Source organism: Oncorhynchus kisutch, unplaced genomic scaffold (genome assembly GCF_002021735.2).
Source record: "Oncorhynchus kisutch isolate 150728-3 unplaced genomic scaffold, Okis_V2 scaffold4077, whole genome shotgun sequence".
In the NCBI taxonomy this organism is placed as follows: Eukaryota; Metazoa; Chordata; class Actinopteri; order Salmoniformes; family Salmonidae; genus Oncorhynchus; species Oncorhynchus kisutch.
This window is the reverse complement of record NW_022266022.1, coordinates 197,375-209,234: the sequence shown is the minus strand read 5'-3', so window position 1 is coordinate 209,234 and position 11,860 is coordinate 197,375. Positions and strand designations below refer to the sequence as shown.

The 11,860-nt window shown below is 40.4% G+C and overlaps 1 protein-coding gene across 1 annotated transcript; it reads left to right on the top strand.

Moving 5' to 3' along the window:
* Positions 1 to 813: 813 nt before the first annotated feature.
* LOC116373862 (zinc finger protein 418-like) lies at positions 814 to 9,332 on the top strand. The gene is made up of 3 exons (XM_031822156.1): positions 814 to 818; positions 1,521 to 1,564; positions 7,853 to 9,332. Exons 1-3 carry the CDS (start codon positions 814 to 816, stop codon positions 8,377 to 8,379), a joined length of 576 nt encoding a protein of 191 aa, XP_031678016.1. The 3' UTR covers positions 8,380 to 9,332.
* The last annotated feature ends 2,528 nt before the right edge of the window (positions 9,333 to 11,860 follow it).

The window sequence follows — 11,860 nt, the reverse complement described above, 5'->3', positions numbered from 1 at the left end:
GTGACGTATAATGGACTGGACGGACGCTTCTTCAGGAACAACAAGGCGCCAACTCTTTCAACCACGTCGGTAGCTTGCTAGCCAACATAAAACTGAAAGATTGACGCTTTAGATTATCTTAATGTACATTATCTAATCTCAGTGTTTTAAACACAAATCTGTTGACGCATTAACTGGTTAACTGTAACCTAATTTGCAAACTTGTTATATATTGATACTGAGCCTAGCACTAGGCTATTCGCTAATGCTAACGAGCTAGCTAACATCCCTGACCATGAGTTCATTAAAGTACTCATCCCCTGCTAAAGAAGAGGAGGTCTGCTGTTTGGAGAAAGAAGCTCTGGCACTGAACATTGAAGAAGAGGAGGATGTTACAGTGAAAGAAGAGAAAGAACCTTTTAGAATGAAAAAGGAGGAAGATGAGACTGTTACAGTGAAGGAAGAAGAGGCTGTTATAGTGAAAGAAGAGAAAGAACTTTTTAGAATGAAAAAGGAGGAAGAGGAGGCTGTTATAGTGAAAGAAGATAATGAACCTTTAGAGAGGAAGAGGATGCTATCTCAATAAAGGTGAAGGAGGAAGACGTTTTGGGAGTGAAAGAGGAAGAGACAGAATATCAGATTAACACCAGTGAGTACTGTCTTAAACGGGCACAAACTATGCCGTTGTTGAACTAATGTGTAGTTTTTAAGGGGCATTCTACTGAAGTTCTACACTTGAATATGTTGTTCAGTACTGTAGGAATTGTTAAAGGGTCAATCTGCCATTGGCTCATATATTTTAGGGACTTTTCAATTCAATGTATTGAATTCTCCATGTGGTCTATATTAAAGTTCCCCTCATTTAATATAACAGGCTTTTAAAATTCAATATTGAAACAAAATCTCTACTTAAAATATCAAAAGGGACGGAAAACGCATCCTTTTACATTTGCATCACAAACAATATTTTATAGGACCTTTGTAGACATAGTCATGCCTCTTGTAAGACTCTGATTGTAATAGAAGATCATAAGTTTACCATCTGTTTGCTGTTCTCATTAACACAGGAGAGAGACATGACTATGGTGGATCCTCTGGGGAGCCTCAACAACATCCTGATGCTGACGAGGCAGAGAAGAGTCTAGCATACAGCTTGGTTTGGTCTAGCATACAGCTTGGTCTGGTCTAGCATACAGCTTGGTCTGGTCTAGCATACAGCTTGGTCTGGTCTAGCATACAGCTTGGTCTGGTCTAGCATACAGCTTGTTCTGGTCTAGCATACAGCTTGGTCTGGTCTAGCATACAGCTTGCTCTCTCTGGGCTGGGTTTCTGTAAAGCACTTCATGACAACAGTGGCATCAGCATCCATAATGATGTGCGTCTGTGTCCCCTCTTTATGGTTACCAGGACAACGCTAGCCCTTCCTCCCTCCCGGAGTCCCTGTGTCGTGCCTCTCCTGGTAGCACCTTACTGCTGGGTATGAAGAGGTTGTCTGTGCAGCTGGTGGACTGCAGGAAAACAACGGGGCTGAGTGGAACTGTGAGAGGAGGAGAAGAGAAGAAAGGATCAGATTTGACACATCAAAGTAAGTGCTGTAGTTTAGTTTGAACAAATACAATAGATCTGCCCACTGGTATCTGTTACCAGGAAGATAGACTGGTGTCTGTTACCAAGATAACCAGCAGAGTTCTGTTAGTTGACAGGACGATAGACTGGTATCTGTTATCAGGACAACCAGCAGAGTTCTGTTAGTTGACAGGAAGATAGACTCGTGTATATGGATGTTATGAATATCATAACACTGAAAAAGGATTCTGCCAATGAAAAGAGAGAAACCAATTGACCATATAAAACCTTGATGAAAGTTAGCTTTGGAGAGAAAGTTTCAAGATGATCCAATGTAAGGTGCTTGTTTTACAAAAACTTTTCCTTAAAACATTATGGATGTTACAGTCAACCCCCCTATCTTTACAAGACTGTAGAACAGGCAAACTAAACTCAAGTCTTTGGTCATTAATTAACTAGTACTGAAGAAAAGCTGTGATCAGGCTGCCCACTCAAGCAAAAGCTTCAAACTGTAACCAGTGCCGGCAACCTTGTTCAGGTTATCAATCAACCTACCAGGGTAGTGACAAACAGTAGAGGAATGAAATCATCAACATGGTTTGATCATATCTCTACTAATGCTGCAGACATTAAAGCAGTATCCAGATCCATCAGATGTAGTGATCACAATATAGGAGCCATGTCTAGGAAAACCACCGTTCCAAAGGCTGGGACTAATATTATGTGTTAATATTAGTTATGTGTTAATATGTTATTGATGTAAATAATATTTGTTGGTCTGTGGTGTGTATTGAGGAGCAACCAGACACTGCCCTTGACACATTTGAAACTGCTTATCCCAGCTACTAATAAGCATGCACCCATTAAGAAAATGACTGTAAAAACTGTTAAATCCACGTGAATTGATGAGGAATTTAAAAAATGGTATGATGAAGAGGGAGGCAAAAGAGATGGCATATAGGTCTGGCTGTATAACTGATTGGCAAACCTATTGCAAATTGAGAAATCATGTGACTAAACTGAATAAAAAGAATAAAGTACACAATGAAACAAAGATAAATGACATGAAGAATGATAGTAAAAATCTTTGGAGCATCTTCAATGAAATTTTGCGCAAATAAAATCTACAATGACAAGTCACTGGTGTCTGACAACGTGGATGGAAAATTGAGGATAATAGCAGCCAATATTGCCATTCCTATTTGCCTTGTCTTTAATTTAAGCCTTCTAGAAAGTGTGTGCCCTCAGGCCTGGAGGGAAGCTAAAGTCATTCCACTACCCAAGAATAGTAAAGCTCCCTTTACTGGCTTAAATAGCTGACCAATCAGCCTGTTACCAACCCTTACAATTTTGACCAGATACAATGCTATTTTACAGTAAACAAATATAGACTTTTAGCTTATAGGGAAGTTCATTCAACAAGCACAGCACTTGCAAATGACTGATTGGCTGAGAAAAATTGATGATAAAAATATTGTTGGGGCTGTTTTGTTTGACTTCAGTGCATCTTTTGGCATTGTCGATCATAGTCTGCTGCTGAAAAAGACGTATGGCTTTACACCCCCTGCTATATTGTGGATAAAGTATAACCTTTATTTAACTAGGCAAGTCAGTTAAGAACAAATTCTTTTTTTCAATGACGGCCTAGGACTGCCTTGTTCAGGGGCAGAACGACACAGTTTTACCATGTCAACTCAGGGATTCGATCCAGCAATCTTTCGGTTACTGGCCTACCACTCTAACCACTAGGCTACCTGCCGTCCCAGAGCTACCTGTCTAACGGAACACAAAGAGTGTTCTTTAATGGAAGCCTGTACAACAAAATCATGGTTAAATCAGGAATTCCCCAGGGCAGCTGTTTGGCACCTACTTTTTTCAATCTTTACCAACAACATGCCAATGACATTTGAGTAAAGCCAGTGAGTCTATGTATGCGGATGACTCAACACTGTACACGTCAGCTACTACAGCGACTGAAATGACTGCAACACTTAACATAGAGCTGCAGTTAGTTTCAGAATGGGTGGCAAGTAATAAGTTAGTCCTAAATATTTCTGATTACCTTAAGTTACATGGCCTCTTATGCTAATTCTGTAGTGGTATTGTTAGAGTGGGGTAAATATGAAGATTTTGTTGGTGCGCCAGGCAGGTATTAACCCTAGTTATTAAAGTTAGTTATTACCTATTATAACATTATTATTATTGTTATTAAATATTATTAAAACCGAAAGGATGAGAGTGGAATAGATAGAGTAGCGCTTCCAGGTAGTCACCGGGAAGTCATTTCAATTAACATGTGTGCCTTTTTAGAAGTTAAGTTGTGGAATTTCTTGCCTTATAAATTTTTTTGGGGATAGGGGGCAGTATTTTCACGTCCGGAGGAAAAGCGTTCCCAAAGTAAACTACCTGCTACCTGCCCAGAAGCTAGGATATGAATCAAATTGGTAGGTTTGGATAGAAAACACTCTAAAGTTTCTAAAACTGTTAAAATAATGGATATGAGTATAACATAACTTATTTGGCAGGTTAAACCCCAAGGACAAACCATCCAAGAGGAATTTTTTGTTGTTGAGGTGACTGTTTTCAAATGTTTTTTTGTGGAACTTTTCTGTGGCACTTGGTTGCAGTTCCTATTGCTTCCACTAGATGTCAACAGTCTTTAGAAATTGGTTGATGTTTTTCTTTAGAGAAATGAAGAAGTTTGGCTATTCAGAACGAGGGTCCAGCCTAGTGCTCTCTAATGTTTTGATGCGCGCTCCAGGTCACACGCTTCACGTTGTTTTTATCCGGTATTGAACACAGTTTATCCCATCTTAAATTTTCTCGATTATTTATGTTTTAAAATACCTAAAGTTGGATTCGGAAAGTTGTTTCAAATGTTTGGACAGCGTTTACAGGTAACTTATTAGATATTTTGTAGTCATGTTGGGCGAGTTGGAACCAGTGTTTAAAAAAAATCAAATGCGCCAAATAAATTTACATTTTGGAGATATAACGACGGAATTAATCGAACAAAAGGACCATTTGTGATGTTTATGGGACATATTGGTGTGCCAAAAGAAGAAGCTCTTCAAAGGTAAGGCACGAATTATATCGTTATTTCTGAGGTTTGTGTCGCGCCTGGCGGGTTGAAATATGATTGTCGTGTGTTTGTTTGATGGGGTGCTGTCATCAGATAATCGCATGGTTTGCTTTTGCCGTAAAGCCTTTTTGGAATCTGACACGGTGGCTAGATTAACAAGAAGTTAACCTTAGCACTTGTGAATGCATGAAAGTTAAATATTTCTAATAAATAAATAAAATACTTTGCACTCTGCAATTTCACCGGATGTTGTCAACGTTCCGCTAGCGGAATCCCTAGCCATAACAGGTGTCAACGGACAAAAAATCTTAATAGAAAATATTCATATTCATGAAATCACAAGTGAAATATAGTGAAACACAGCTTAGCCTTTTGTTAATCACCCTGTCATCTCAGATTTTAAAATGATGCTTTACAGCCAAAACAAGACAAGCATTTGTGTAAGTTTATCGATAGCATAGCATTATGTCCAGCTAGCAGCAGGGAGCTTGGTCACGAAAATCAGAAAATCAATCAAATTAAATCGTTTACCTTTGATGAGCTTCGGATGTTTTCACCCACTAGACTCCCAGTTAGACAGCAAATGTTAATTTTGAGATAATAAACTAAAGATAATTTTTTATAGCCAAAATACCTCCGTTTATTCTTCACGTTTTGTTGAGAAATCCACCGGAAGTTGCGGTCACGACAACGCCGAAAAAACCCTCCAAATTAGATCCATAATATCGGCAGACACATGGCAAACGTTTTTTATAATCAATCCTCTAGGTGTTTTTCAAATATCTATTCGATAATATATCAACCGGGACAATTGGCTTTTCACTAGGAGCGAGAGGCACAATGGCCGCCTTTGTCTATTACGCACAAATCACTCTGAGAGCCACCACCTGACCACTGACGCAATGTTGTCGTTCACGCTCATTTTTCTAAATAAAAGCATGAAACTATGTCTAGTGATTGTAGACACATTAGGGAAGCCATAGAAAAAGGTAGCTGGTTGATATCCCTCTCAATGGTAAATAGGGATGCATAGGAACGCAGAGGTTTCAAAATAAGAGTCACTTCCTGATTGGATTTTTCTCAGGCTTTCACCTGCAATATCAGTTCTGTTATATTCACAGACAATATTGAGTGTTCCTAAGCTAATTAAAATAGTGCCCCCTAGTTTCAAGAGTTAATGTGCCATAACAGGTTTTAATGTGTTTTGAGCCAATCAGTTGTGTTGTGACAAGGTATGGGGGTATACAGAAGATAGCCCTATTGGGTAAAAGGTGAAGTCCATATTATGTCAAGAACAGCTCAAATAAGCAAAGAGAAGCAACAGACCATCATTACTTTAAGGACCACCACAAGAATGGAAGACCCAGAGTTACTTCTGATGCATAAGTTCATTAGAGTTACCAGACTTAGAAATTGCAGCCCAAATAAATGCTTCACAAAGTTCAAGCAAGAGACACATCTCAACATCATCGGTTCAGAGGAGACTGCGTGAATCAGGCCTTCATGGTCAAATTTCTGCAAGGAAACCACTACTAAAGGACACCAATAATAAGAAGAGACTTGCTTGGGCCAAGAAACATGAGCAATGGACATTAGACTGGTGGATATCTGTCCTTGGGTCTGATGAGTCCAAATGTGAGATTTTTGGTTCCGAGCTTCATGTCTTTGTGAGACGAGGAGTAGATGAACAGATTATCTCTGCATGTGTGGTTCCCACCGTGAAGCATGGAGGAGGACATGTGATGGTGTGCGGGTGCTTTGCTATTGACAATGTCAGTGATTTATTTATTCAAGTCACACTTAACCAGCATGACTACCACAGTATTCTGCAGCGATATGCCATCCCATCTGGTTTGGGCTTAGTCCCACTGTCATTTGTTTTTCAACAGGACAATGACCCAACATACTTCCAGGCCGTGTAAAGAGCTATTTGACCAAGAAGGAGAGTGATGGAGTGCTGCATCAGATGACCTGGCCTACACAATCCCCCGACCTCAACCAAATCGAGATAGTTTGGGTTGATTTGGATCGCAGAGTAAAGGAAAATCAGCCTACAAGTTCTCAGCATATGTGGGAACTCCTACAAGACTGTTGGAAAAGGATTCCAGGTGAAGCTGGTTGAGAGAAAGCAAGGGTGGCAACTTTTGAAGAATAAAATATATATTTTTGATTCAACACTTGTGGTTACTACATGATTCCAAGTGTTTTTAATAATTTTGATGTCTTCTCTATTATTCTACTATGTAGAAAATAGTAAAAATAAAGAAAAACCCTTGAATGAGTAGGTGAGTCCAAACTTTTGACTGGTACTGTACATTAAATTCCCTGACAACAGCTCCAGTGGACATTCCTGCAGTCAGCATGCCAATTGCCCGCTCCCTCAGAGATCTGTGGCATTGTTGTGTGAGCAAACTGCACATTTTTGAGTAGCCTTTTATTATCCCCAGCACAAGGTGCACCTGTGTAATAATCAAGCTGTTCCATCAGCTTCTTGATATGCCACACCTGTCAGGTGGATGGATGATCTGGCAAAGAATAAATGTTGACTAACAGGGATGTAAAAAATTCTGCATTTTTTTTTTCAGCTCATGAAACATCCAACACTTTACATGTTGTGTTTATATTTTTTGTTTATTGTAGTTACTATCAGTTTTAGGAACATTTACCCAAAATATTTCACCTTATTTTTGACTTTACCCAAAATATGACATCAACGATAATCAAAATGTTGAAAATCTGTGAATGTCTAAATAAGAAATTGGTCCATTTAAACAGAAATGTGTCGAACCCTTTCAACAACAGGGAGATGTTACTGATGTGCTTTGTATCTTCAACGTAAAAACTAGTTTTGGACTTCCACACAAAATGACTTCTTTAGTTATTTTATGTTTAAGGAAGTGTGTAGGTCACATTCTGTATCATACAGCTATGAATGTTATATATTTAGAACCACCTGTTCAATTGGAATCCAGCGACGTCTGTGTCTTCAGTGTCCTAGAACTGTCTAGGTTTTGTGTTCTGACTTGTAAAACAGGATGAATAAGTAATGTAAACATAGCAGTAATTACCAGGAAGCTCTACATTTGTTTTAAAATCACACTAAGATTGTTAAAACTGGCCTCAGGTTATTGAGAGATCGGATTTAGGATTTACCCTCGTAGCAAGGTTGTTTTATCATGTGGTTTCATTTGGGTCTCTATTTAAAAATAACACTGTCTTTGGCAGGAGAAAGACCAGACTCAGAGGAACCAGAGCCAGGGACGTCCAAACCAGCAAGACGACTCCAGTGCTCCCAGTGTGAAAAGAGTTTTAAACAGAAAGCACAACTGAAAACACATAAGAGCATACACACAGGGGAGAGGCCTTACCACTGCTCCCAGTGTGGAAAGGGTTTCAACCAGCCAGGGGTGCTGAAACAACACGAGATAATACACACAGGAGAGAAGCCTTACCACTGCTCCCAATGTGGAATGTGTTTCGTCCGTTCGGGGACGCTGAAACGACATGAGAGAATACACACAAGAGAGAAGCCTTACCACTGCTCCCAATGTGGAAAGTGTTTTGACGGTGCTGAAACAACACGAGAGAATACACACAGGAGAGAAGCCTTACCACTGCTCCCAATGTGGAAAGTGTTTCTCCTGGTCGGGGTTGCTGAAACAACACGAGAAAATACACACAGGAGAGAAGCCTTACCACTGCTCCCAGTGTGGGAAGTGTTTCAACCATTCAGGGACGCTGAAACAGCATGAAAGAATACACACAGGAGAGAAGCCTTACCACTGCTCCCAATGTGGAAAGTGTTTCGTCCGTTCGGGGGAGCTGAAACGGCATGAGAGAATACACACAGGATAGAAGCCTTACCACTGCTCGCAATGTGGAACGTGTTTCGACCGGTCGGGGAATCTGAAACAACATGAGAGAATACACACACACAAAAAAAAGCTCAGACTGTGGGAAAACATATTACTCATAAGTCACTTAAACGTCATTAGAGAATACACAGGAGAGAGAAATTACTTCTCTTAGCGTGTATGTTGATATTTCACATCACATTGACTTAAAATTCATCAGAGAACATACACAGTGCTCCCGTTGTCTTATATTGTTGACTGACAATGTGTTTACCTGTCTTTACCAGATGAAATGAAATGGTACAGGGTATACTCAAACATATATTTGTTTGTTTTTATTAGAAAACATGAATTGACTATGGAGTCTGTCAGTTTGAATATAAAGAAGATCAGGTTCCTTCTTTTAAACGGTCCTTTTTTAAAACTCTTTGTGTGTGTTTATCTGGGTGTGTCATTCCTCCAGCACTACAGATAATCAAGTGATATTTGGATGTGATGCATTAGTTCCATTGTTGACATTTACATTGTTGGCCCACTGATGATTTAATGAAATGAAAATGTTCAGACTCTGTAATGGAAAATGTTAATTGTTTGTGTGTCCACATAACTGAGTATGTGACTAACCTTGTGAAACTGTCCTATTATAAGCTCCTGTTCTTGGGAGTATCATCCTGTGTTGCAAACCAATTTACACCTGTGTCCTTGTATGAATAAAGTCCCGCCCAGGAACAGGAAACTATAAAGATATGTGCTAGTCACTCAATACTTCAGGAAATCAGACTGTCTACACTGCGCTGTGTAACTCTGTTTGTTATTCTCTCTGAGCTCAGAATTAAAGAATCTTGGTTTGACTTGGACTCCAGCAGATCCTTATTTTATAATATCCACCACAACTCTCCCAAGGATTGCTCTTCATCATTGTCTCAATGAAGAGTTCCTCTTTTGACTTCCCTTGGGGCATTTACAACGCTCCCACTGGTTGAATAAACATTGTTACCCGATTGATGAGATTATTATGGATGAGAGCAATTATTTTATTTGTCAAATGGCAACCAAGCATCGGTCATCATGTCACCAGATTAAGACCCTCAAAATGTATTGGAAAGGAGCATCAAGCTCATCACATGTAGTTTCACTACCCTGTGAAGTTCATAACTTATTTCATCTGTAGCCTAATAAACTACATGGTATTCCAAGTTTTAGTGGGAGGACCACACAACATATCATCACGTGACTCCAAGTTAACTAAGACATGATGGTTATTATATAAATATTTGTACATAAAGGAGTTTCCATCGCCATTTCTCACTAAAACGTTTTTACTGACACAACCCACCATGTCAAACGAACTAACATATCGTCTGTCGCCATTTACAAAAATGTTCAGGCATTACCTGTTTCCGTCAGCCCAGTCATTACTTTTGAAATGGTTGGATCAATATCCACCTTCATGATATGCATGAAGCCTGATTTGGAATGTCTGAGTAGTTCTATATGATGTCATAATACACCCCTCTGATAATCAAGTGATATTTGGAATGTCTGAGTAGTTCTATCTGATGTCATAATACACCCCTCTGATAATCAAGTGATATTTGGAATGTCTGAGTAGTTCTATCTGATGTCATAATACACCCCTCTGATAGTGATACATTTGTTACTTACAGGGCACCACTGCCCCTGACCAGCTGAATGCAGGTGGGCTCTCCTGTCAACATGGGGCTCCTGCTGCAGGTAGCCTAGCGGTTAACAGTGTTGGGCCAGTAACTGAAAGATCCCTTGTTTGAATCCCAGAGAGGACTAGGTGGAAAATCTGTCAATGTGCCCTTGAGGGCTGCAACAGGAGCCTCATGTTGACAGGAGAGCCCACCTGCACTCAGCTGGTCAGGTGTCTTAACAGGAACAAGCTTGGCACACCTGTATTTTTTCCCATTCTTCTCTGCAGATCCTCTCAACCTCTCTCAGGTTGGATGGGGAGCGTCGCTGCACAGCTATTTTCAGGTCTCTCCAGAGATGTTCGATCGGGTTCAAGTCCAGGCTCTGGCTGGGCCACACAAGGACATTCAGAGACTTGTCCCGAAGCCACTTCTGCGTTGTCCTTTGTCTGTGTGCTTAGGGTTGTTGTTCTGTTGGAAGGTGAACCTTTGCCCCAGTCTGAGGTCCTGAGTGCTCTGGAGCAGGTTTTCATCAATTATCTCTCTGTACTTTATTTAATTTATTTATTATTGAACCTTTATTTAACTTGGCAAGTCAGTTAAGAACAAATTCTTATTTACAACGGCGGCCAACCAAAAGGCAAAAGGCCTCCTACGGTGGCTGGGATTCAAAACAAGGATACATCCCTAACCAAGGCCCTTCTTCAGTGGCTTCTTCCTTGCTGAGCGGCCTTTCAGGTTATGTTGATATAGGACTCATTTTACTATGGATATAGATATTTTTGTACCTGTTTCCTCCAGCATCTTCACAAGGTCCTTTGCTGTTGTTTGGGACTGGTTTGCACTTTTCGCACCAACGTATGTTGATCTCTAGGAGACAGAACAAGTCTTCTTCCTGAGCGGTATGACGGCTGTGTGGTCCCATGGTGTTTAGACTTGCATATACTATAGTTTGTCAACAAGACATTTGTGGAGTGGTTGAAAACCGAGTTTTAATGACTCCAACCTAAGTGTATGTAAACATCCCTTGTATAGCCTCCACTCTGTACTGGTACCCCCTGTATATAGCCTCCACATTGACTCGGTACTGGTACCTCCTGTATATAGCCTCCACATTGATTCTGTACTGGTACCCCCTGTATATAGTCTCCACATTGACTCGGTACTGGTACCTCCTGTATATTGACTCTGTACTAGTACCTCCTGTATATAGCCTCCACATTGACACTGTACTGGTACCTCCTCTGATATATATCCTCTGATTGAGAACCAATCTAGGCAACCAATCTAGGCAACCATAGACTTAAGGAGAGGGTCTGGGTGGGCGTCTGTCCACTGTGGCGGGACGTGGACGCCACTCTACCATAGTCTTAGTCCGCTTTCTTAGCGTCATTTGAGTGGCGACCCTCGTCGCCGACCTTGGCCTAGTAACCCTAACAAAGGGCCCACCTGGACTGAGGGGTGCCTCATTACTGAGGAAGCTCAGGACCGAGGGGTAGCTCAGGCCTGAGCTACCCCTCGGCACTGAGCTACTTTTAAAAACTTTTTATTTTGGGAATATTTTCTTAACCCTTATTTTTCTTATCTACGTTGTTGGTTATAGGCTTGTCAGTAAGCATTTCACGTTAAGATCTACACCTGTTGTATTCAGCGCATGTGACAAATAATATTTGTAACTAAATATGAAGGATGTCAGTTTCAATGTTTCAGTCTTTGATTCAATT

Bases quoted from the DNA above. Each gene is read 5' to 3' on its own strand.
- LOC116373862 (XM_031822156.1), top strand. The intron at 1,565-7,852 runs GTAAGTGCTGTA...TGTCTTTGGCAG, and splicing joins ATCAGATTTGACACATCAAA to GAGAAAGACCAGACTCAGAG.